The 26,313-nt window shown below is 57.0% G+C and overlaps 1 protein-coding gene across 1 annotated transcript in view; it reads left to right on the top strand.

Moving 5' to 3' along the window:
* The first annotated feature begins 2,274 nt into the window (after positions 1-2,274).
* LOC137142274 (receptor-type tyrosine-protein phosphatase V-like) overlaps positions 2,275-26,313 on the top strand; it is a 49,490-nt gene continuing 25,451 nt past the window's right edge. Inside the window, exons 1-15 of the mRNA XM_067531538.1 lie at positions 2,275-2,334; positions 4,449-4,515; positions 6,845-7,111; positions 8,528-8,797; positions 9,828-10,097; positions 11,234-11,506; positions 12,920-13,186; positions 14,006-14,278; positions 15,601-15,870; positions 18,615-18,884; positions 19,729-20,001; positions 20,423-20,695; positions 21,187-21,456; positions 22,010-22,282; positions 24,154-24,426. Of these exons, the coding sequence (XP_067387639.1) occupies positions 2,275-2,334; positions 4,449-4,515; positions 6,845-7,111; positions 8,528-8,797; positions 9,828-10,097; positions 11,234-11,506; positions 12,920-13,186; positions 14,006-14,278; positions 15,601-15,870; positions 18,615-18,884; positions 19,729-20,001; positions 20,423-20,695; positions 21,187-21,456; positions 22,010-22,282; positions 24,154-24,426 (3,649 nt within the window). The remainder of the gene's footprint in view (positions 2,335-4,448; positions 4,516-6,844; positions 7,112-8,527; positions 8,798-9,827; positions 10,098-11,233; positions 11,507-12,919; positions 13,187-14,005; positions 14,279-15,600; positions 15,871-18,614; positions 18,885-19,728; positions 20,002-20,422; positions 20,696-21,186; positions 21,457-22,009; positions 22,283-24,153; positions 24,427-26,313) is intronic.

The following is a 26,313-nucleotide window of genomic DNA, read 5'->3' as shown; positions in this document are numbered from 1 at the left end:
CAGACCTGGATGACACCAGGAATCCAAGGGAAGCCAGGACCATCCACGTCCCCAATCTGGCTGTGTCGCTCATCGGACCCTGCTACCTGAAGTGTGACCCCTGGGGCACTCTTGCAGCCTCGGCAGAGCTCCCGTGGCTGTACAGCTCCTGGCACTGTGACCACAGCCTGAGACTATAGTGACTATTCTCCTTTGGATGGATTTTTGTGAGCAACTTCTGTGGGGCTGGGCACGGTGGGCATTTGGTCTCACCTCTCCCCAGTGCAGCTACTCAAGGCCTGGGCAGGGTTTGGGGTCTGTGGAGCGGAACTGGGGGGACGGTTCAGATTCTGAGGAGGTGTCGGGGGGACAGTTCGGAGTCGGCGGATGGATTTGGGGGGGCAGCTCAGAATCTGGGGGTTGGTGCGGGGAGTTGTTTGGAGTGGTGGGAGTTGGGTTTGGGGGAGGTGGTTTGGCTTTGGAAGGTTTGTAGGAAGCGGTTCAGGGTCTGGGGAGGTGGATGGGGGGGGGATAATTTGGAGTCTAGGATGGAGTCGGGGGGGATGGTTCAGTTTGTTTTTTCTTTCATCTGAATCAGTTCCTAAGCCCTGTCCTGCTTTGGCCACTGCTCCAGGTGTGAGACTACCAGCCTCCACCTACTGCTCGAGGAACAGCCTGGGCCTGGCTGGGCACCGGGGGCCCTTTGAGGCAGCCCCGCTCCACACAGCCGCTGGCACTGGGTGGCAGGTGCCAGCCCCTTCCAGGCCCCGCTTGGCTCATGTCTGTGTTTCACAGGGTGGGCTAGGCAAGGCCTGTGTACGTAGCACCCTGTGGCCAACGCCAGCCAGAGTGGGTGACACTGGGCCAGCAGCTCTGGCCTGAGCATGGCACCGTGCCTACAGGAGCTGGAGGGGGAGTCCCACTGGACAGCTGGGCCTGATCAACCCCGCCCCACTGGGCGCCGGGGCTGCCTTGGGACCAGCCCAAGAACTTGTCCCATTGCCTGGCCACATGGGCTCCTTCCCAGGGCTAGCTGAGCACCGCCAGGGTGGCCATGCTGGCGATTGGGTAACGTGCCTCTCGGCCGGGGGCCACAGGCTGCGCTAGCTCTGATTAGCCACGTCTTTGAACGCCATCTCCCGCTTCCCGAGGGCTCAGCCCAGCCTTCCTGAGCCAGCCTGGAGCCAAACGTGCTGCGTCAGCCCGAGACAGACCTATATACCACACACGCACATGCACAGCTGGCCTCAGGCTTCCACTCGCCTTCTCTTCCCCGGGCGGGGGCTGCTCAAGACACTCCCAGAGTAAGTTCCTCGCCAGCTGGGAGCCCCAGACAATCCCCTCCCGTCGCTGCACCAATCCTGCAACTCTGCAGGACTCCTCTCGCAGCTGGAAAGGGCCCTGGCATCGCAGAGCCCTCGCCACGGAGATGCACACCCCCGCGGAGACAGCTCACCCACAAGCACACGTACGCCCAGAGATAGACACACCCACCCAGAGGCACACTCGCAGGCACAGCTCGCACACACTGCAAAACAGACCCACGTAGGCAAGGGACACACACAGACACATCCACACCGGAACACACACACACACGCACAGAGAAAAACACACACACACACAAAGGAACATTAGAAGCAGACTCATGTAGAGAGGATTCAAACAGACGGGAACACACACAAACACACAGTGAAAAGCGCTGTCTCTCTCACAACACAGGAAATGCACAGGCACTGAAGATCTCTCTTGTTCACAGTCAGACACACACCACACACACACACACAGACAGGAGCACAGGCACTGAAGATCTCTCTCACACAGACACACACACACACAGGAGCACAGGCACTGAAGATCTCTCACACAGACAGACACACACACACAGGAGCACAGGCACTGAAGGTCTCTCACACACACACACACACACACACAGGAGCACAGGCACTGAAGATCTCTCACACAGACACACACACACACACACACACACAGGAGCACAGGCACTGAAGATCTCTCTCTCTCCCACACACACACACACTGAAGATCTCCACCAGAGCTCTCTCACCTCCGGCAGGCACACGCCGTCCCCTGCCCACGCAGAGCTGGCTGGAGTTTGCTTGCAGCAGGCTGGCGCCTAGCTTGTAGCCCCACGGTGGTCAGCCTGTCCTGCGGGAGCTCGGATAGCATGTGGGGACGCAGGCCTGAGCTGCTACAGGGAACGGAGCCGGACAGGGGCAGCTGCATGTAAGAGGGGCCCAAATTTGCTCTTCCTTTTCTCCCCAGCCCGCCTTGCTTCAGATGAGGCCACTGCTGCTGGCGCTGCTGTGGGCATCCTGGTTCCTGGGGACCCTGGCCGAGGTAAGCCCGTGTCTCTTGCACCCCCTGTTTCTCCACGGAGGACGCTGGCTTCGGCTTTCGGGGCTCTTCTCCCCCTTCCCCGCTGGGGAATGACAGCATTCTTGCGGGCCGCCGTTCCAGCTGCACAGCTGCAGCGCATTAGCGAGGTTTGCAATCACAGGCTGGCTCCTTCCTCCTCCTCCCCCCCTTCCGTGCCCTCGCGCCCCTGCAGCCAGAGCTCGCTGTTGTTGCCACGACTTCGCTTGGGGGATCGGCCAGCTGCCGTTTGCAGGATGTGTCCCCCTCCCCAGCATCCTACACACACAGACAAACATCTCCCAGGTCCAGGGAGGAGGCAGGCAGGAGAGCCAAGAGGGAAGGAACTCCAGAGAGTTGGTCGGTTCTCTGCTGCCTGCTGGGGGAATGGGACCGAACAGAGCCATTTCCCTTAGCGCCGAAGACAGGGCCCCCCAGGCACCACGCAAACCACAGCATTTGCCCCTCAGCGTCTCTGATCCAGGGGGTGGGGGGTGCTCACCAGAGGGGCTGAGCACCTGGCATTGCTGTTGGGTGCAGTGGGTACTCCGCACTTCTCAGGCTCCTTGGTTTGCAAAGCCCCCACCCCCCACAGCTGCCTCTGCCCCCAGCACATCCAGACCACATGGTCCCCGGGGGCTGTCCATAATAATGTAACACATTCTGGGGGTGATTTTCAAAGCCTCCCTCCCCCCTTGTGACACTGAAACAAACAGGCAAAATTAAGGAACCACCGGACTTGCTAGAGCCTTTGGTAATTTATGGACAGCCCCTGGCCGCAACGCCAGCACCTTGATGGTGGGAGCAGAGGTAGGGCAGACAGAAGCCGGCTGGGCTGATCCGTGGCTGACAGGTGTCCCATGCCTCCTGCTCCCGCCTGGCTTGGCAGTGGCTGTCAGGTGTCCTTTGTCCATTTCCTCGTGCAATGGCTGCCCTGCACCCCTGCTGGAAGAGGCCAAGGTTGGGGTGAACTCCCTTCTCGTACCTAGAGGGGAGACCCCCTCCGCCCCAGCCAAGGTCAGCCCTGGTGTGATTCCATTGCCCACAGTGGAGCTGTCCCTGCTTACGCCAGAGGAGAATTTGGCCCTGCAGTACCAGGGTGGGGGAGGGGTGGCCGAGTCTCCAGGCTGCCAGCCCGGCATCTCCCACCGGTACCAGACGGTGGAGGGAGTGGGTTTGTTGGGAGTCACTGAGCGGGGAGTGGTTCTGGAGCAGAGACCAAGGTGACCAGTTTCAGCTGCCTTCCCACTCATCATCCAGCCGTGGTGTCTGTGTGATCTCGGCAGCCCCCTCCACGCTGCAAATCCCGCTGTCCCCAGGATCCCCAGCCCCATCTAGACCAGGAGGATTTGCTCCTTGGGGCCCCGGACCCTGGGCGAAAGGCCTGGCCAGCCCGGGGCTTTGCCTGGTGCAGTCTAGGTCCCAGCTGCGCTATAGAGGGAGCCTCTGTCTCAGCCTGCCAGGATTCCCTGGGCTGTCGCCATAGTGACGTGCAAGACGCTTCCAGACGTGAGATATCTGGACCCATCATTGTGACTCCGGCATGGCCCAAGGATTCCTGCATTGAACCCAGTTGGCTCAGCTGAGCCGAGCCTTTGGACAGAGTCTTGATTTAGAGACCCCAAGAGTGCAGGTAAACACCCGCGGCTGGCTTGGGCACGAAGGGCTCGGGCTATGGGGCTGTTTCATTGCTGGGTAGATGTTTGAGTTCGGGCTGGAGCCTGGGCTCTAGGACTCTGTGAGCAAGGAGGGTCCCAGAGCCCGGGCTCCAGCCCTAGCCCAAGTGACTACACAGCCCCGTAGCCTGAATCAGCTAGCCCAGGCCAGCAGGGAGTGTTTCATTGCAGTGTAGACATACTCCAAGTGACGGAGAGTCTGCTACATCCCAGGTAATCCGGTCCAATGGTTAATTCGTCTCTTGGTTAAAATATTGCACCTTGTTTCTAGACTGAATTTGTCTAGTTTCAGCTTCCAGCCACCAGATCTCCTGCCCTGGTTAAAAAGCCCTGAGATCAGGAACCTCTTCCTGATTGACTGTGGCTGAGTCACCTCTTGGACTGGAGTCGTGTGTCTCATTCACACCAAATCCCATTCTACAGGGCGACGGCTGTAACCGGACCACCTCCGAGGAGCGGGCAGGGGCGGAGGCAGTGCCTGGAGAGAGAGGTGAGAACCAGGGAGGCAGTTCTCCTCCACTGGGCCTGGGCTCTGAGCTGAGAGACAAGCTCGTGGGAGGTGCTGGGACAGCTCAGTTATAACAAATCTTAGCGTCTCCGTAGCTCTTTATAGGCCTAGCTTAAGGCTCACGGCACCCCTAACAAGTAAGTCTTATAATGAATGAGGTAGGGTAGGGTGGTCTGGATTGTCTCAGAACTCCTTATTATGTGTCATAGCCATTACCCTGCTGGTAACTAATGGTGAGTCTCCTTTAGCTCGCCTTGAGCATGGGGATCTGAGTTCGGACTCCAAAGTTCCCAGGAAGCCCCAGATGGTCACAATGGGCAGCAACATCATGCCCACAAAATCCACGGCATGGCTCAACCACCATCCCTATTGTGCAGACAGGGGAAACTGAGGCCCAGGGAGCGACTTGCCCAAGGCCACAGCAAGTCAGTGGCAGAGGGCAGGAGTCACCAGCTCTCAGAGCTGTGCCTCTTAAAGGGACGCGACCCAATAGCTGTGTCCGCTGCGTCAAGTTGGTTCACAAAGCCCGGGGCATGGCAACGTTCTCTTTGCTGAAACCACTGTCAGTGTCTTCTGGGGATATAAATAATCCCCTTGCCAGCCAAGCTGGGTGAAAAAAAGAGAGCAGTTTCCTTCTGGGTTTTATCTTAAGGGAGAAAAGGGAAATGAAATGTGAGCTCTCAGCATGAGCCAGAACTGAGAGAGTGAAAACGGGCTGCCACAGCAGGGGGTTCTGGGCACGGCTCCCCAGGGCCAGCTCAGCCATCCCAGGTACAGAGGAGCCTAGGGCCATGCTGCTAGTGTTGATCGGTGCTGGGACTGGGGGGTGACCTAGTGCTGGGGGTCCCCTGCCATCTGGATTCTCCTGGCTTTGGGGCTGGCAGTCCCACGCCATTGTTACTGATCCAGGACACAGTGTGGCAGCCTGCCAGGGATGGGCAGCGTGCACAGAGCAGGCGGGTGCTGAGCAGGCTGGCGCATGCTTTCCAAGGGCGGCACTGCCCTAACACACAGGCAGGGGGTGCTTCTCTCTGGAAAGGGTTAAAAAGGGCTGGCAGGTCTGACTGCCCAGATAGGGCAGGTGTCCAGTCCCCAGTTATAGAGTGTGGTGGGATTTGAAAGCAACGGGAGTCTGGTGCTGTATTCTGCTGAAAGGGGGATTGTTTGGGGATGGATGGATGGATAAATAGAGGGGTACATATGAGTCGGTATGGGGATGGATGGGTAAATATGGGTGTGTATGGGGATGGACAGAGGGGTGTGTATGGGGATGGATGGACAGAGGGGCGTGTGGGGGATGGACAGAGGGATAGAGGGTGTGTATGGGGATGGATAGAGGGATAGAGGGGTGTGTATGGGATGGATGGAGGTGTATGAGGGGGTGGATGGATGGATGGATAGAAGGGTGTGTATGGGGGTGGATGGACAGAGGAGTGTGGGGGGGATGGACAGAGGGATAGAGGGTGTGGGGAGGGGGATGGATGGATGGACGGAGGGATAGAAGGTGTGTATGTGGGTGGATAGATGGATAGAGGGGTGTGTATGGGGATGGACAGAGGGGTGTGGGAGGATGGATAGAGGGTATGTATGGGGATGGACAGAGGGATAGAGGGGTGTGTATGGGGATGGACAGAGGGGTGTCGGGGGGATGGATGGAGGGACAGAGAGTTTGAGGAGGGGGATGCAATCATGTAGCTTTGCCTGAGTGAGCCAAGCGCTGCCTTCATTGTGGCTGGAGCCTGGGCTGGCTGTCCTTGCCCGCTGCCCAAGGCTCCGGACTCCGCGGCGATGGGAGAAGGGAAGACTCAGGCCTGCATGCGAAGTGCTTAAAGTGTGCACGGGGGGAGGAGAGTCTCCAAGGGTCACAGACTTGGCCCCCCCCCAAAACAATTAAAAATGGAGCTGGCTGGCTGAGGGGCGCGCTTGAAGCACAGTATATGGGGTGGGAAGCTATAGCTCTCCCGGCACTAAGGAGGGGAAATGGACTCTTCCCAGGCAGCTGGAGGAGATGGGTCGAAAGTGGGTTTAACCCTAAGGAAAAGATTCGCACTCAGAGGGCAAGGAATAGGGTCTGATGCTAATGGCCCAGGGAGTGGCTGGCAGGGCCAACGTGCTGAGGCTGGAGTTCCCTGAAGGGCCCAGCGCCCGCCACGGGGCCAGTTTTGCAGGAGAGCCCAGTGCGCTGGGAAAGTCTGGCCCCACGTGCTCCATCCGCCTCGCAGTGAAGCCCATCGGAGTCTCCCGTCAGCCCACGGGCTGGGCCTGGGTGTGACCAGCTCCTCATTCTTCTGCGCTGGCCTTGATTCTGCAGGGAGCCTCCTGAACGTGAGCGTCAGCGACCAGGGCCGCCCAGACTCCCTCTTCCTGTCGTGGGACGAGCCGGATGGGGGTGCCCTGGGCTACTCCCTGGCTGTCTACATGCTGGAGCCGGATGTGCTGCTGCAGAACAGATCGGTTGGACCCAACGCCACCAGCTTCCAGCTCCAGGGGCTTCTCCCCGGGATGAACTACAGCATTGAGGTCACTGCTGCCCTGGCCTGCGCGGAGACCTCCAGCCAGAGAGTCAGCGGGCAGACAAGTAAGGGCTTCCTGGGGGGGTGGTCAGAGGTGGTGCCAGGGGTGTGACTTGCATGTGGGTGACTGATAAGGCACGTTGGTGCAACTTGCATGCTTAGAGCTAGACGGAGCCGCACAGCTCCATGGGCGGGAGGGTCAGCCCCTAAGTTCCCTGCTGTGCCCAGAAGGCTATAACCCTACCCCTGCCCCCGGTTGGGATGATGTGGGCCCTGGGGCAGGGAGGGGAGCACTGAGCAGCAGACCTTGCGTTGCCCCCAAAACGGGCTTGTGATTGCAACTGGCCGTTATGTGTGGGGAGCCCTCGTCCAGATTGTGCACAGGGCAGAGGACAGGAAAAGCCCTGCATGGCAAAGTAGAAGGGGGCACATGATGTCCCCCCCAGTTCATCTCCTACCCCCTCCAGGGTTAGTCCCTTTCCCTGTCCGCTTGGCACATAACTGGCACCAGCTCACATTCACACCAGTAACTCCACTGAGAACGGGCGATGGCCCCCGTGCGGGGGCGCCGGCTGGGGCAGGGGTACACAAGGCCCTGCTGGGACCTCTGGATGGAAACAGGAGCCCCTTGCTGGCTTCTTTCCAAACCAGCCTGGAGTTCAACTGTGCAGAGGAAGGAGCTCCAGACCGAGGAGAGGGTGCCCTCCTGTGCCTGCATCTCCCCCTGGCTCCTTCAGTGTTTGGGAGAATCAGGGATGGGAATGCTAGCAAGGGACAGGCGTGGCACCAGTCCTGGTCTGCACTGCAGCCCCCTGGCTCTTCCAGCCTGGAGGCAGGGGAGGGAAACATGGAGATGCAGGGTGGGGGGCTTTCTGGGGAAAGGTGCTGAGGAAGGGAGAGCAGAGCATGGAGGGGTGGCAGAGGGGTGAGGATGGGGAAGCAGGGAAGGCTCTGGGCTCCCAGGGGGGTGGATTGGCAGGAAGGTGGCCGGGGGCTATTTATGGTCACAGTTCACGGGATGGCCTTCGTGGAAAGGTCACTCTGTGGCAAGGAGCGGCAGAGAGCCCTGGCATTGGGCAGGCTCCAAAGGAGATGCTTCAAGCCCCTGTTTTCCCAGCAAATTCCCGGAGCCCAGCCTGTGCCCGATGCTGGGGTAGATCCCATTAGATACCGTTGGGCCCTCTGGTGTGGGCACACAGAAATCCCTGCCAAAGCTTTCCCCAGGGAGAGAGCGGTGACCGAGCTGGGCCTACCAAGGGGTGATCTGGTCAGGGGATCCAGCTGGGAGGATCTGGACAGATGGTTCTGGCGTGGAGGTCTAGCTAGATGGATCCAGCACGGGGAAGGGGGGATCTGATTGGGGGATCTGACAAGCACCCTCTCCACACTCTCTTGGTGCCTGGTCAGCCTGGGTGGAGCGGGCTCACCCCGGCTGTGCGGCAAGCCGCCTGGAGACGCTGTTTGTGCTGTGTTTGGCACAGGCCCTGCTCCCGTGCACAACGTGAGTCTGAACAGCAACGGGAGCCCCTCGGCCCTGCGGGCCTCCTGGCTGGACGCCCCCGGCGGGAAGGATGGCTACCGGCTCGTTCTCTACCACCTCGACTCCCAGGGGGCCGTGAGGAACGCGTCCGTCCCCAGAGCCGTCTCCGCGTTCCTGTTTGAGGGGTTGCGGGCGGGCAGCGAGTACGCCCTGCAGATCAGCACGCTGGCTGGAGCCCGGCAGGCCAGCACCAGCACCCGCCAGTGGACAAGTAAGCAGAGCGTGTGGGCGGCAGGGTGGGGATGGGTGCAGGGGCTGGAGGGCCAGCAGCAGGTTTTAGCCAGGCCCGTTATCTGTGTGTGAGCTGGGCTGTGAGGCGTGAGACTGGCCATCTGTGGGTGGGGGTGTGAAACCGAGCCGCTCCTCCAGCTCAGTTGCCCCGCCCAGCCCCCAGGCCATTCACAGCTGCCCCCTAGCATGCCCCAGAGGTGGGCTACTGGGCTCTCCTCGCTCCCTCCAGCAGCAGCGGACCAGGGGGTGCTGGCAGATGGGCCCCAGCTGGTCTGAGCCGTGGGGCTGGTTCAGCATCCAGCCCCGTCCCCTCCCTCTGGTCCCAATACCCCGAGAAGGCCCTTTCCTATGAAACAAGAGAAGCTGACCTGGACTGTGCCCAGCTGCCCCTGCTTAACCCTGCCCTCAGCTGGGGCAGCCCCGCCTCGGGCCGGCACATGCCCTAACACCAGCGCTGCACAGAGGAGACAGGCTGCCCTGGTGCAGCGAGAGGCTGGGAGGGAAACTGGAGATCAGCATCGGCAGACCCCGCATAGCCGAGGGGCAGGTGGGGCAGGAGACTGTCTGCCTGTCTGGTATGGATGCAGCCAGCCCCACAGCAGTGACGATGTCGGCTGTGCTGGGCACCGGAGCCCAGGGGCATTCGACAGGCTCCGCCCTGATGCTCAGGTGTGAGATCTGCATGGGGCAGCCTGCAGCAGCTCCTGCCAGCTCAGCCAGCGGTCCTGCTCTGGGTGCATCTCCCCCAGTGGCTCTCCTGATGGCGTTCAGGAGTCTCCCATAGAGAGCCGTGGTCAGGCCATCCTCATCCTGTGCCCGGCGTGCTAGGAGGCTTCTCTGGGTAGAGAGTTTACTGCCTGGCTGCTCCATCAGTGCTGGAGCCTGGTGCCAGGCCAGGCCCCCAACTACACCCTGTAAAATGAGTAAACTCCCCACCCACGCACCCTGTTCCCCTGGCAGGCTGGGCACCATCAGCGACAAATCTCCCTAGCTCCTCTTTGTGCCCTTAGCACCCACTGCCCCGGCAGAGCTGACGCTCCAGAGCCTGGGCTCCAGCACCAGCCTCTTTGCCTCCTGGAGCGATGCCGAGGGAGCTGCCTGGCTGCACTTAACCCTCCACAACCTCCTCTCCGACACGGTGACCAGGACTGTATCGGCCAAGAGGGGCTTCTCCAACTACACCTTCCAGCACCTCAGCCCCGGCACCCTGTACCATCTGGGGGTGAGTGCCACCGCTGGGCCGTACCAGGCGGCGGGGCCCAACGCCACTGCCTGGACGTGTAAGTACGGCTCTCCTAGGACAGGGAAGTGGGGGTCTAGGTGACGTAGCATCTACCTTACACCACGGCCAGTCACGGTGGTGCGGGGCATTCAGGAGCCAGAGGGCAGCTTTTTCTGAAAGCCCCAGCTCCTGGAATCAGGTGATGATGTGAGAATCTCGGCTTCTGTTTTTAAAAAGAGTCAGTTTCCAGCCCTCATGATTGGGGAGCAGAGCTTGAGACCATGAACTCTTCATGCTCAGGTCAGTGGAGAGAGAGACACCAAGAACGGATCGTTTGAAAACATCCCATGGTTTGTTTTGAAGGAGATCCCATGATTTTTGGTGCCCCGCTTCCTGATTTGTGAGATTACAGATATGCCTGCACACCCTGTTCAACTAACTGTCCAGGTCGCTACGTCTTGGAGAAATGCTGATTGTTAACTGGGCTATGGTTGGAAGCTGTGCATCTCATCAGCTATCTGCTTCCTACCATAGAGAGTCTCTGACTAGACTCATTCTCCGATGCAGCTGCTGCCCAGAGGTTATACCCACACGAGGAAACAAAATGTTACATGGTGCCAAAACATTCCAAGGATCTGTTCAGATCTGGGAGTTTGATTTGGGGCCTGTCCTTAGAATCATAATGAATCAGAGCAGGAACAGGGTGAAATGAAGCTGGGGAGAATTTAGGTTGAATATCCATGTCCTGTCGATAAGCTCTCTGAGGCTCTGGGCTTGTCTCCCAAGGGGGAGGAGGGTAGGTGCCATTATCTGGGACATTTAACCTAGTCTGGTATAATATGGTGACTCTGGCCTGTGTGTGCGGGAAGGATTATCTGAGCTGAGCCTTCTCCATCTCCAACTTTCTAATTTATGCTTCCGTCTCTTCTGTGGGAACTCCCTTTGGGGCAGAAGCAGGAGAGGGCAGGGCAGGACAGAGATATGGGGCAGGGCTGTGTGGGGGAAGCTCTCACTGTCAGCTCTAGCCAGCAGCTACTGACTTCTCCCAGAAAAGGAGATGGCTCCTGCCCTGGGCGAGTGGATGAGGCTTTCTGAGGGCAGCGTGCGCCTGGCGTCTGGGATTCTTTTAAAGAGATGTTTGAGCTGCTGGGTACTGCCTCTCCACCCCCACCCCTCTGTTCTCCTCCCTTCCAGACCCCCTGAGCCCAGCGAATCTGACCCTGAGCATCGCTGGGGAGAATGGCTCGCTGCAGGCTGGCTGGACCCCACCAGCCGGCGAGAGGGACTATTATCTGGTGACCTTGCAGCTGGGAGAGAGCAGAGCCCTGGCCAGGAACGTGTCTGTGGGAGGAGACAGCGCTCACGTCAGCTTCCACGGATTGAGCCCTGGGAACCAGTACTCTGTGCAAGTGACGGCCGTGGCTGGGCCTCACAGGGCATCTTCTCAGAGTGCAGCCGCCTGGACACGTAAGCAGCGAGGCTGGTGCGCTTGGCCCGAAAGCACTGGCGGGGCAGGGAGGCCAGGACAGTGGCCTGTGCCATGACCCCTTGTTGATGATGGGCTGGGCCATTAGAGGGACCATTCCCAAGTGCATTGCAGGTCCCAGTGGATAAGCGTGGATCTGGGGTGGGCAAAAGCACCAGAAGGTCCTGGAGGAGGGAGGGCAGGAGCTGTGGTCACCGCAGGGTTGAATAGATTGAAAGGGAAGGCACCTGTGATCGATCGTCTGCTGCTTATTGATTGGAGAGGAAGGTGCGTGGGCTTCATAAGGCAGGGAAAAGTAGACGGGAAGGAGGGGTGAGCGCTTCCTGGGGAAAAGACAGGCAGCATCAGGGGCCTGCAGCTGGAGACAGAGAAAAGCAGCTGGGGAGCAGCTGAAGCTGGAGGAAGAAGTTGAGGAGCTAGCTGAGCTGGGGCCCAGCTCCCGAGGGAGGCAGTTGGGGAAGCCTCCTGAACGGAGAGGCCTGAGAGTCCAGAGAACATGGTCCTGGGCAAACAAAGCCCTGGCTGGGATGATTTAGTTGGGGTTGGTCCTGCTTTGAGCAGGGGGTTGGACTAGATGACCTCCTGAGGTCCCTTCCAACCTTTATCTGCTATGATTTTATGAAACCCCGTGACTGCAAGGGGGAGACAGTCAGGAGCAGCGGGGAGGGCTGAAGCCAGAGCTCAGGAAAGAAAGGCTGTGTTTGAAGATGCAAAATAGGCCTTAGAGAGGAGGGGCTCTGCCTGGTGGGAGATTGGGGCGAAAGAAACTGTGTCTGAAGCTACTGTACATTATTAAATTAGTGCCCAAGAAGGGGTCTTGTTAAGTGGCTCAGGCCTCGGTGGACTTATTGTGGAGCTCCTGGGCGAAGGGAAACTGAGGCTGGGTGCCGCAGAACTGCCCACAGACCAACTGAAGGGAGTGCTTCAGAATAGACATGCACATGTACCCCCCCTCGCCACTATGCGTGGCTGCCTGGCTGGGCAAGTTGTTGACACTGGGGTCACTGCTGGGTGTCAGCGACGGAACAAGGGTCTGACACAGGAGTTCTGGTACATCAGCTGGCCTGGCTCAAGGTCACATGGCAATTGACCACAAGCTTGGCGCAGCATAAACCCCACCCTGAATGGGCCGTAAAGACAGAGCTCCCCCGTTGGGGTCAGCCTGCCTCGGTCCTGCCTCTCCCCCCGGTGCTGAAGTCCCTTTAAATGGGTGACGGGGCATCAGGGTGATGCCCCTGACTGCACCCAGAATTCCATACGGCTGGGCCCGCGATCCCATGTGTGGAACAGCCCCTGAGGCCCCTGTGGGTGCTGGGCGGGGAGGGCCTCCTGGCTGCCCCCATGCAGTATGGTTCTGTGTGTATCCACAACACGTGGCTCTTTCTGCCTTGCAGAGCCGCTAGCGCCATCCGGTGTGAGCCTCTCCAGTCAGGGGAGCACCTCCACCTTGCATGCCCACTGGAAGGAGGCGGCTGGAGCCGGGTATGCATCGGTGTTGTACTCCCTGGAGCCCCCTGCGGTGGTGAAGAATAGCTCTGTGGTGGGAGGCGTCACCAACCTCACCTACGAGGGGCTGAGCCCGGGGACCCACTACACCTTTGTGATCAGCACTGTGGCTGGGCCTTACACTTCCCCACCCCTGCGTGTCAGCAACTGGACATGTGAGTGCTAGTGCCTGTGTGCCAACGGAGCTGACAGGGATGGAGATGGAGCCAGAGGCAAACGCGAGTTCCCCGTATTTCCCAGCGGGCTTCTCAGCCTCTCATCCTGGTGATGTCACAGAACAGTGTTTGTGACATCACAGGCGTGTCCTTTGTGACCTCACTGACTAGAACAGCAAAACGATCAGAAGGCCCATTGGGGTTTAGTGGCACATGGAACCCAGGGGTGAGTCCAGGCCAATGTCTGGACTAACACATCCGGTCAGAGCATAGGTCTGTCTAGCCCAGTCCCCAGCCATACTGCATCAGGCCTTGGCCCATTTACTCAGACACCTCCCTCCTGCTGCACCTGACTGGGCTGTGCATCCCCCTGGTCCAGTATCCACCTTCCTCCTGTATTAGATTGGGCCACAGATCTATACTGAGTCCTGTATCCCCCTCCCCTACACCACAGCAGGCTGTCGATCCAGCCAGCTGGCATCCCACCTCCTGTCACACTAGACCAGACCATCAGTGCCTTATCCCACCTCCCGCAGTGATCATTGGAAAGGGAAACGCCTCAAAATGCACATAAATCATGGCACCCTGCTGGGTCTGAGTGGCGGGTCGGCAGGTGGCCTGCTCTAGACCCTCAATGGGCGGCCTGATGGCTGAGGTTTGTTTGTCCTTAGAATACAGGGTGGCCTCGTCCCCTGTGGCTGTGGACATGGCTGCAGCAGTAAGGGTCACTGGGGAGGGTGTTCCAGGCCTGGCAGTCTGCTCCAGTTCCATTGCCAGGTTTCTGCCTTGGCTTTGACTCAAGTCCCTTTTCTCCCCTAGATCCTTCACCCCCTGAAGAACTGAGCCTCAGCAACCGGGGACGAAGCACCTCCTTGTACGCCTCCTGGAAAGGAGCTGCTGCCGGCAGCGTTAATTACACTGGTGTCCTCCTCGAAGCCAGGTCACAGTTGTGGATCAGAAATGTGACCGTGGAGGACAGCTGGACTAACTTCACCTTCGAGGGACTGAGCCCCGGCCGTCAGTATACCCTGGAGATGGTTGCTGTGGCTGGACCTTATAGATCCCATGTGCGGACAGCCACGGACTGGACATGTGAGTGTGTGCCGCTCTCCCAAACCTGCCTGTCTCCTGAGCTGGCTGTAGAGTGAGTGGCTTAGGCTCCAGAGGAATGGAGAATAGTGACAGCTGGGGGTCTAGACGCAACAGTGTAGTGATGGGTGCTTTGGGAATGCTGGAGGTGGAGGTGTGAAGATGGCTGGCTGGCTGGCCAGAGATGGGTGGCTGGAGGTGGCTAGCTATTAGGATTCTGAGGGCCCAGCTCAGCCTTGGTGTAAGCAGATGAGACTCCAGTGCAATTGGTGTCGTTAATCCAAGACTAAATGCAGCCCCAGATCCTCCTCTCCCTGGCCCTTGTGTGGCCTTCACACTTGTGCAAAATGAGTACCAACCCCTCTGGATGGCAGCATTTGGTGATACTTTTGCACAGGTGTAAACAGTACCCAGGGTGCCAGGCAGAATTGAATGGGGCCTGGAGTCTAGCTCTGGTTTAAACCCACCTCTGTGTCCAGGCCAAGTTTCCATAGGTCCCATGGTACTTTGTGTTGACATATGGGCAGCATTCCGCTGTAAGCGATCTTGATGCCCCTTAGACGCCTCCCATCCGCTGGCGTCCATCACACGTGTCTGCTTCACCCTGAGCAGTGAGATCCAGTAGTTCTGCCTCTTCTCCACATACACGGAGGGTGTTTCTTGCATCTCACCTGTAGGCTGCATTCTCCATTTTTTCCATGGAAGGAACTTCGTTTGGGGTGACAGGGGTGCCCGCCTCTCGCTGGCAAACACATTTTGAAAGCGGAGAGACGGGTGCCAACTTCAGGCATGCGATCGCTGCTCCGTGTAGTGATGCTGCTCCCACGCAGCACGAGTTGCTTGATCCTGACGGCTGATGGTTGGTGCTTAGCGGAAGCCTGCCTATTCCTGGGGCCTCGCTGGACAGATTGTCTGAGACAAGTGCAGCTGGAAACTCAGTCCCCTACCTGCACTGTGATCTTTTAGGACTGCAAATTTATTTTATTACTGACCTTTTCTATGGTGCCCATCACTAGAATATCTGGGCACTTCCCAATCCATCAAATTCAGCCTCCCAGCACCCCAGTGAGCTAGGGAGGTATCCCTTTTTTACAGATGGAGGTGCATTAGGGCTGGCTGACGTCCTCAGGCTCCCACCATGGCAGAGATGGGAACAGAACCTACATCTCCTGCCCCGCAACCCTGTGTCCAAACCCCCAGCCCAGCCTCTCTCCCTCAAGAGCTATGGCTTCAGATCCTGGGCCCCCATCCCACCCTCTGCATCTCGTTCCCCCACATCCACGGCACAACCACAACTAGCCACTTACCCATCACTTTCCTTTCAGACCCTTCGGCTCCATCTGGCGTGACCCTGACCAGTCAAACTCACCCCCTGGGTCTCTCTGCTGTCTGGCACAGGGCTTCCGGGGACAGAGACCAGTTCCTCCTTCACCTCTACAGCACGGAGCACTTGGTGCAACGGAACGTCTCGGTGGGGCCAGACACTCAGAACTGCACTTTCCTGGGGCTTCTCCCCGGGAGCCAGTACTCCTTGGAGGTGGTGGCCCTGGCGGGACCCTACAGAGCCTCGGCGCCACCTGTCACCGCGTGGACATGTGAGTGCGGGCTGCAGCCTGTGCGGACGGTCTCCCGCAAGGTGTGGGATCCTGGCATCACCTGTGGTGCTGGAGACCCTTGGTCTGGCCACGCTGCAATCAGAGGTGTAGCTGCAGCATGTATAGATATACCCAAGCTAGCTTTGATCTAACTAGTGCCAGTAACAATAGCAGGGGACCTGCGGCAGCGTGGGCTGTACACGCCTACCCAGGGCCCTGAGGACCACGTTCCAGATGTGGACTGGCCACAGAGCTTGCTTATAGACGCCAGGTGTGTTCAGCATAAGATCCTTTAATGCTCTGCCTGCTATGGCTGAGGTTTAGCATTCCCTTACATCTCCCCCTGGTGGAAAGTTCTACGTTCCTACCATTTACCGTATTTACACTATCACGCGGTCTTTGAAGTTCAGTACGGATCTGTTTGTTAAGTGTGTCTGAATCATAGTGGTTTTCTCATTACACGACCCAAACGCGTAACAGCTTGGCTATTAGTTGCAGTTTGGAATCCTGGAGTTGTCGTCTTCTTCTGCATCCACCAGCGCTAGCTTGCTCAGTTGATTGTTCCTTCTAAGGAACAAACTGTAGATGTCGGTTTCTGTTGAACTCTTCACAGTCGGTCTCTGTCACCTGTGATCTGCCCATGGGATTCTTTTTCTTTACGACAGCTGGAGTGATCCTTCCCTTTTCTCCATCCAATTTGACATGAAGACAGTCACCAGGTTCTCAGTATGGCACTTCTGTAACTGAGCGACATCTGTTGTAAGAGTGTTCATAAGCTCTTTTAGCGTTTTTATCCGATTTGGCTACACTCTTCATGTCTGGCCACTTTGGAGATGGGTTCTTTTCCAGAATTGGAATGGAAGTTCAGGAGTTATGCTGGACTATATCCAGTAGCTGCTGTTGGTGTTGATCTGTAATTCAGAAGAACAAGGAATGGTTCATCCTGCTGTAGGATTTTCTTGGCTGTCTGTACAGCTCCCTCAGCCTCTCCGTTCACTTGTGGGTAATGTGGGCTTCTAATAATACGATCAAAATCATATTTCATTCAGAATGACTTAATTTCTGCTGCAGTGAATTGTCCGTTGTCCATCACAAGTTGTTCTGGGATGCCGAAATGAGCAAAAGTGTACTTCAACTTCTCGATAACTCTGCACCACATTATCTTCCAAGTACATTATTTCTGGATAGCAGGAAAAATAGTCCACACTAACCAGGTAATGCTGTCCTCTGAATTCCCATATATCTGCAGCTAGTCTCTTCCAAAGTCTGTCTTGTAGAGGTGTTGTTATTAAAGATTCTTTGTGTAGTGTCAGTCTGTTGATTCTGCAATGTTCACATGCAGATACTTTATTCTTCGTGTTCTTGCAGATGTCCAGTTACCACACTGACTGGTTGGCCCTTCCACAGGATCTAGTTAATCTTTGATGTCCTTCATGGATGTGGTTTAAGATTTCTCCTCTCATTTCATTTGGAATTATGATGCAGTTGCTTTAATCATGAGTTCATTTGACTCATTTAATTATCCATGCACTGCAAAATGGTTTCTTGTTACTTCCTTAGTGTCCTTTAGATACTTGGGCCTGCCGTCCTTAATGCAACTTAGAATTTCCTGGAATTGCATGTCTGTGAAGGTTGCTTTTTGTAGCTGAAATAGTCTTTTTTCTGACATTGGTCTGTATATGTCCACAGCATCCACGGAAGCCTTTATGTGATCGTTGAGTTCACAGGTAGTTGAGTGCCAGGACTCCATGCTATACCAGATTTTTCCCAGGAACATATTTAGCAATTGGTTAAATCATATTAACCTTAACAATAGATGTTGGCATGTCAGCGGTGCTTGATCCAGGTCTTTTATGTTGATCAGGGTTACAAGAGGTTTATGGTCTGTTATCAGTGTAAACTAATCCAGTCCACACAGATGTATGTAAAAGTTCTCACATGCCCATATGCTTGCCTGTGACTCCTTTTCAATCTGTGCATATCATTTTTCTGCTTTTGTGAGTGTGCAAGAGAAAAATGCAACTGGCCTCCACTCAGAGCCATGTTGTTGCAACAATACACCACCTAGCCCATAGCTGCTTATATCCGTACTGACAATCGAGGATTTGTGCATATTGTAGTACTTGAGAACTGGACCTGTTGAGATCATTTCTGTTACCTTTTTTAAGGCAATTTCTTGATTTGGTCTCCATAGCCAAGATATATTGGACTTTAACAGTTCATTCAGTGATTTTGTCACTGTAGAAAGATCTTGTAGGTGTTGACCAAAGTAATTTACCACCCGCAGTATACGTCTCAGTTCTGGTACATTGCTGGTCTATTCAATTTTCAAATTGCATTTTCTTTCTCAGGGTTAGGACTGATTCCATCTTTGTTCATTGTCCATCCCAAAAACTCAATTTGGGGTAGCTTTGTTTAGCTACAGTCCAGACTGACTGATTAGGCTTTGGACTTCAGTGAGGGTAGATAACAGCCTGCGATTGCTGCTGGCAATGAATAGAGCTTCTCCTTTTCCCCATGTGGTATGTGCTGTGGATAGGAAGGTTCTGAGTTCACAGAGTAGGAATGTCCTGAGATCACAGCCTAGGACTAATCGAAGGTTGGGTTCTGTGGTGCCCATCATCACAGTATCTGGGCACCTGCTGTACAAATGAATTCAGCCTCCCAGCACCCCTGAGAGCTATGGCAGTTTTCTTCTCTTCCTCCATCTAACGCATCTTCCTGTATTTGTTTCCCCTCCCCAGACCCTTTGTCACTGGCCAATGTGAGTGTGACACGTGGGCCAAGCCCCCAGGAGTTGCATGTGAGCTGGATGGAGTCAGGTGGGGGGAGAAATTACTGGGTGCAGCTCTACATGGATGAGTCTCTGTCCATCATCGGGAATGTGTCCGTGCAGCGCGGAGCTACTCACGTCGACCTGGATGGTCTGGTGCCCGGGGCACGGTACCGGGTGGAGATCATCTCACAGGCCGGACCCCACCGCACCTCTTCACAGACAGCCATCGGCTACACAGGTATGGCACGGTGCATAAAGGGCAATGCCTCTCCATTGATCCACAGGGGCTGTGAGGATCCTCCGTCACAGAACCTGTAGCAGCTCCTGATTTTAGCTCTGGAGGTCCCTGGTTCAATCCCCACTGCGTCAGCCCAGCGGGCAGCCGTCACACAGGGGCTTCCACAGGGCACTGCTTTGGGGTACACGTCCCCCAAGACTGACTGGCTCAGGCTGGCCCCCCTTATCAGCCTATCAGTCCCAAGGCTGGGCAGAACTCCAGGGATCTCAGCCAGGTCTTTGATCCAGACCAAACCCTGTTTGTTGTGGGCGGGTTTGGGTCATGGAAGCACCCCCTGAGTCCCCTTTACCTTTGAGGCTGGGCTCAGCAGCCTTGACCCCTCAGATCTTAGTGCTGCCCCAGGGGTGCATAGTGCAATAGAGCATCTGGCAGGATGGCACTGGCAGGTACCTGGCAGCATGGGCATGGCACAGGGGAGGAAGGGGGTCTTGGCTAGGGGCCAGGAGCTGGTCTGGGAGAGGAATGCCATTCTGCCCTAACCCCAGGCCCTTGCTGCCCAGGAAGGAGTCAGGGAATGGGGTTCCCTGCCTCCCCCCAATGCAGGTGCCCTGGGCCGTAGCCATCTCTGGCTGCGTTTCTGAATCGTCACCACACAGCAGCATGGCGGGGTGAGGGTGAGGAGACGAGATTTAGAGTAGCCCCTATGCCTGAGTCTGGATATGAAGTGCCGGGGGTGCTGGCTCTCCTGCCCTTGCGCTAGGAGAACGGGGCATGGGGCTTGCTCTGGGTAGGCTTGCTCTGGGTAGGCCCCAGCTGATCCCATGACATTTTTTCTCCCTCCTAGCCCCGCTGACGCCCCTCTCCCCATCAGTGACCAACGGGGGCAGCACCTCTGCTCTGGCCGTGTGCTGGGAGGCCCCTGCCGGACAGAGAGACAGCTACCTGGTCAGTGTGTCTGAGGAGAGCTCCCTGACATCCAGCAGAGACGTGAGTGTGAGGAAGGACAGCACCAACGTCTCCTTGGCAGGGCTGGTGCCGGGATCTTGTTACCACGTTGGAATCTCAGCACTCGCTGGACCCCACCGCTCCGACCCCCAGAACGCCACCGGCTGTACAGGTGGGCGCCCTGCCTGCGCTGCAGCTGGCCCGCTGGGCTGTGCACTCGCAGGGTCTCAGTCGGGCAGTGGGCTCAGTCTGGCTCAGAGGGGAGAAGAGCCAGGAGCCCCAGAGCAGCGTGGGGAAAGGTGCTGGGGAGGTGGGCAATGCAGGGCTGGAGGTGTCATCCTGCCAGGGGTGCCATGCTTTGGAGGAGACATGGCACCATGTATAAAGCTGATATCCTGGCCAGATTTCTATGGGAACAATTGCTCTCTGCCTCCGGCTATTTCAGCTGGACACAGGATCCTTCATCATGTCCAGGGCTGTTGCTGTTGGCTGTCAGGGGTGCCAGAGGTGGATGCATGTCAGTGGTGGGATTTTTCCCTCCCCTTATGGCTCCTTCTTGCCCTCACTCCTCCATCTCTGCTTTTGCCCTGCAGTTCCAGCTGCTCCCGCCAACGTGAGCCTCACCAACTCAGGCAGCTCCTCGGTGCTGCATGCTGCCTGGGACGAGCCCCCTGGGGGCAGGGACCACTACCGGGTTATTCTGTACAGACTGGCACCTTGGGGCATGGAGATGGCTCAGTCCCTGGGGCCCAACGCTCGGGGCATCACCTGGACTCGCTTGGCAGCAGGCAGCAGATTCACGGTGCAGGTCACAGCTGTGAAAGGTCCCTACGAATCCTCCTCTGTCAACGTCACCCAATGGACGTGTGAGTATGACGGGCTTGGAATCAATCCCCCCAGCTCGAACCCTATGGCCCCCTCTGCCCTACTCAGAGCCTAACTCCCTCTCCCCCATTCTGATCCTACACCTCTAGGGACCCCTCTGTCCCTGCCACCCATGGGGAATAGCCACCAACCCGCCCCCCCTCTCCCCTCTGCCCAGCCCTACTGCAGCATCCCTGCCTCTGGTCCCAGGTTGCCAGGTCCCACTCTGACCCTGCCATTCCTGATCCCCCCATAGCACCTCCCTTCCCTGGCTGCAGGTCCCAAGGATGCTGCTCTCTGTGCTGCACGGCCAGCACCCCCACCCCCAGGAGCTGCCGTGTGGCCACAGACCAGTGCTCAGTAGTGCCCTCCCCTGCTGGATCAGTGCAAGCTGCTTGCTGGGGCTGGCTGTGCCCCTGGCAAGGGGAGGTGGGGCAGAAGCTGTGGTTGCTTCTGCCAGCTGAGGCTTAATGTGTCTCCCCTTCTTTTCCAGACCCCCTGGTCCCTGCCAACCTCACCCTGGCCAGCCCCTCTGCCTCCACCCTGCAGGCCTCCTGGACAGGGGCGGAGCAGGGAGGAGAGGGCTACACCCTGGATCTGTATGAGGCCTCATCCGGCAGTCACGTCAGCCACACCTTGCTCCAGGAGGGCGCTAGGAATCACACCTTCCGAAGCCTGATTCCAGGCACCCGTTACAGCGTGGGAGTGAGCGCCACAGCAGGGCCATACCGCGCCAGCACCCCCAACCTCACCCACTGGACGTGTGAGTGCCCCACCCTGTGGCCAGGCTCTCCCAGCAGACCTTTGGCTTGGGGAGACCCATCTCCTCCCAGAGTCGTGTCCTGAGCGGTGTCCAGGGCCTGTCCTAGGTACCGCGTTGACTCCATCTGCCTATGTGCAGTTGGGACATGTGGGATGCCACCCAATCCTGCCTGGCACTGGGGGGCACGGCACCTCCACGAAAGGGAATCAGCCATTGGGAGCCATAAATATATTGCCAGTGTTTTCCTAAGGCCTTCTCCCTGTATTCTGGCAGGGCACGGCACTGTCCCTGCTCCCCTCCTCTACTGCTTACTGTCCGAGAGGGGCGTTGAGGGGAGAACGCACGGTGAAGGCTGCAGGGTGGTGATGTGACAGAGCCTAGGCCATTGGCATCTTCCACCACCCCACACCCTCCGCCATGCCCAGCAGAACCTGGTGGGGCAGATCAGGCTGCCCTAGGCCAGCTCAGACATGCCCAGGTCTCCCCCGGCAGGCCCTAGCGATGAGGCTGGGCTCGGTGACCTATACCCTGAAGCGTTTGGTTTCATCCCCAGGCCCTCTGGCCCCTCTCACCGTGCGTGTGACAAACCAGGGGCGCCCCGACAGGCTGAGCGCTTCCTGGGGAGCAGCTGCCGGGGGCCGAGAGGGCTATCTGCTGACCCTGTACCATGCGGGATCGGGCGCTGTGGCAGCGAAGGCCTCTGCTGGGGAAGATGCCCACAATTTCACCTTCACAGAGCTGGCTCCAGGATACCTGCACACTCTGGAGGTCGTCTCCATTGCCGGGCCTTACAGGGCCCCAGCAGCCAACGTCAGCGACTGGACCTGTGAGTGCTGGGGTTCGGGCTTCCTCTTGGGAGGCACAAAGAGGGAGCTGCTTGAGAATGGAATGTGAGGCCCTTGCCCCGGTAGAACAGCACCTGGGATGCTGCCTAGTGCTGGCAGGTGCTCAGATGCCAGCCGGTGACGTCACCAGCTCAGGAGAGGTGGGAGGTGGGTTATCCTCTTCTGCACATTGACAGGTTCCCATGGACACCTGCCTGCTCACACCCGTGCTAAGGTTTCTCTGAAGCGTGGAAGGAGTGTGAATGTGACGGTCGGTGAACGGGCTGCTGTAATGTCCAGCTGGGGAACAGGCTGAGCAGAGAGGCCCCTGGTCCAGCATGCTCCTAGGGGGATAGAAAGGCCAGCTGACTATCTCAGGAAGTGGCTAACCTGGCTAGGCAGTAGCCTGGGGAGCGTTTGGAGCATGTCTCACAGCAACACTAGAACTGTCAGGGGCCAGCATGTTACCCAGCGCCCTGCACATGAAGTCCTGGAGAAAGTGGGGGCTGGGAGAAGTGACTGATCCGGCCTGGGGTTGGGCGATTCACTTGGACCGAGGAGAGGGAAAGGGACCATGTGACGTACGCAAGGTTGCGTGTCACCTGCCCACCATGTGCCCGTAGCATGAGGCATCCATGTCTGTGCCTGCTGTGGATCAGCTCCTGGAAACCACTTGCAACTGGCAGCACAAGCCCTGCCTGCCAGGACTCGGCGGGCCTCGCTCTGTCTGTACAGGTAGTGACAGGCACACGCCAGTCCCGAGTCCTCGGCATGGTCCTGGCGTGTCCATCCCCTGAGCCACTGAACACTCAGCGAATTACCCGGCGAGCTGTTCCCAAAGGAACTGCACACATCACGGGATCAGCTCTCTGCACCACAGCACTGAGGTATATTTATAGTGAAAACAAGACTAAGTTGATGATCAGAGACTCAAGATTCATGTGCTCGTGGGTGAGAATGTTGGAAATAAGTGTTACGCATACAACAAAATCATAACACGCTTTCTAGAGACTAAACTTAACTACCAGGGTAACCTCCTGTTTAAAGAAGTCTTAACCCACCCAAAGTTCTCTTCCACGTTTTCAGCCGAAACCAGCTGAGAACCTGCTTTCATGCAGCGAAAAGCGCTGTCCTTTCTCTTCCTCAGTGAAGGGTGCCTGATGTCGTCTTTGCCTTCTAGAAATACCCGCACCATTCATTGTCTTTACTGCCAGACAGGATAACCTCCCATGGCTTGTTTTTTCCAGTGTGCTCCTTTCCTGAGCTTTCACAGCTCTTCGTTAATATTTGATTTCATCTGTAAATGGGCACCCATTGTGTTAGCTTACAATGCTCGATGCACATCTTGACAGGAAGAAAGATGCTTCTCCCCCCTGTTTGATGGACAGCCTGGTATTCGCCTTGCTGGTGACTAAACCCTGGACCCAGACTTTCAGTAGAGCCATAACTCCTTACATAGCATCTGTCCAGACATTTCCCAGTAATGTTGATGGGCACAATGACATTGGCTTTAATTTAAGACTTCACCTGGCAGTCTTTGGTGATCCAGAATATGCACACCGGAGTCGGGAGATTCCTGTAGCCCTCTTGCCAGCCGGCATTAAGAAGTTCTTGGGTCACAGGCTGTCACAACAGGGGCAAATGGTAAACTAGCAACAGTGCATGGTGCAGACTGGGAGGTGGGGGGGGAGTCTGATGGGAAGGGAGAGTTGTGGAGTGTGTGTCAGTGAGGGCGAAGGGAGGGAGGGAGCATGTGATAGCAAGCCCCCCCCCATACCCTCTGGAAGCACCTGCTATGCTGTGCAGCATCTGTCAGGCTGACGATCCCATCAGCTCTGTCTCCTTTGTGATGTGAGATCTGGTGTTTCCCTAGATCCTCTGGCACCCCCTAACGTATCCGTGACGAATCAGGGGCGCCCCAACAGTCTGAGCGCATCCTGGAGAGCAGCAGCAGGGGGCCGAGATGGCTACACGTTGACCGTGTACCACGCGGGATCGGGCACCGTGGCAGCAAGGGCCTCTGTTGGGAAAGACACCCACAATTTCACCTTCGCGAACCTGACCCCAGGAAGCCAGTACCTGCTGGAGGTGGGCGCCACAGCTGGGCCCTACGGGATGTCCGCGGGAAATGTCAGCGACTGGACATGTGAGTAGCAGGATTTTCATACCACGCCAATCCGAGCCTTATACGGGTTCCCCAGCAGCTGTCAGCAAAGCACCTGTGAGTTCACTGCCCTGGGAGCTTTGAACCCCAGAGACATTCTCTGGCATTGATCAGTGAGTTCCCAGTTCCCTGTGGGAAAGGGCCAGGATCCTGTGATGTCACCAAAACTGTATGCCCTTTGGCTACATGGCTGAGTGCAGCCGGAGATGAACCTAGCAACCTGGGGCATCTGCTCATCAGAATTCATGCTGAGTAGACCAAGACCTGCCTCACTGGAGGATTGGGGCTATGACCTCATACTTAGTGGCCATGACAGATCTAACCTGTGTCTACTTTGGAAATCGATTCTGTAAGATGAGCCCCGGGGTTATTGTCTTTCACTGATTTCTGTATCAAATCCACTCTGTTTCACAAGTAAATTTTCCCCCCCTAACCGCCAGTTCTGCCTGCTCAGCCTGGGATCTGAGAGTCAATCTGGGTTCTTTCCATCTCATGCCTCCTCCCCAGTAACCAGGAGCCAGTTGATGAGTATACAAGAGTATGTTTCAGCTGCAGATTATACCTATAACTCTCCCCGCCTGGATCTGAGTTACAGAGGATGATGTTCATGGAGGAAACAGACCAGCTTGATTCTCAGCTCCCAGGCAGAGTGTGGTGGACTGGTCATTAGAGAAAAGTCTCTTTATACTTATAAACTGCGCTAATCGATCTGGGATTCCTTGAGACGAAATGGACAGGAGACCCCTGATGCCTGTTTGTCCCGTCTTTGAGTAAAACCTTATTGGGACGATTGGGAAGGATCTGGTTCTTGCTAATAGAACCATGGCCATTTCCAAATGTGCTGAGAGGAGACCAGGGAAGTTTTAGGGTAAAATGTGACTGAAGGGCCCAAGACTCACTGGGACTTAGGCTCCTAAATCACCTGGGTGTTTATGAACATTTTACTCATAATCATCTTAAAAGGAGCTCGAGACCCCAGACAGAATTACCCCTGCTGAGAGAGACACAAAATCAGCTCCACTTGTCCCTCTCACCCTGCTGCGTCCCGAGTCTCCTCTGCCAGGCAGTGCCATCTTGGGCGCCCAGAGCTGACCCGGTTGTGCACTTTCGCCGGCTTGCTGCTGCTCCCCACAATGCCTTAGGGGCCTCATGGACCTGGGGACTTCACACTTCATCTGTGTTGATTTGTGGGCTAAGTCTTCGCAGGCCTCTGGATCCCGGGTGTGTGGGGCTCTTTGTGCTGGTGCTGGGTGGCGTTGGCGTCTGTGCTCAGAGCTGAGCACACAGCCGATTTCTTGGTGGTGGAGGCACCCCGGGGATTTTGCTGCCCGTTTGGCAGTAAAGGGCAATCAGTGGATGCCCTGGGCTACACATGGCCAGATCTAACAGCACAGGATGATAAGGGAGAGCGAACCTCACTGCCCGCTGCCCAGTACAGCTGTGTTAAATCCTCTTGGATTGGGCTCCAGGTTTGTGGGGCACCCATTACCACTGTCTGGGAGCCTGTAGGAGGTGGGCAGGGATGGTCTGGGGCCGCATCCCTAGCAGAGCTGGCTGGATGCAGTGAGGGGACGGCAGCGTACTCCCTCCTGCGAACGGGAGAGGGTCTGGGTGTGTTGTAAGTGAGGTACAATCCTTTCCTGGGCATCTTAGGGTGGTGCAGCTCCCCCAGCCCCTACACAGGGCAGTGCCAAAGGGCGCAGTCCATTGCTGTGCAGAGACAGCTGTGAACAGCTGTAAGCTCAGCCCCCTGGGTTTACATCTGTAAAGGTCACGGCTGCCTTTGTACGTCTCCCATGGGACATGGAAGCATCATATCTCCGCACGGACCCGAGGCGGGACACTAGCGAAGACGGCAGTTAAAGTCAC

The sequence above is a fragment of the Emydura macquarii genome, unplaced genomic scaffold (assembly GCF_026122565.2).
Source record: "Emydura macquarii macquarii isolate MOO-44397 ecotype Brisbane River unplaced genomic scaffold, CSIRO-AGI_Emac_v2 contig_3220, whole genome shotgun sequence".
NCBI classification, from domain to species: Eukaryota; Metazoa; Chordata; order Testudines; family Chelidae; genus Emydura; species Emydura macquarii.
Note: the sequence above shows the minus strand (reverse complement) of the source record. Positions and strands in the feature narration are given on the sequence as shown.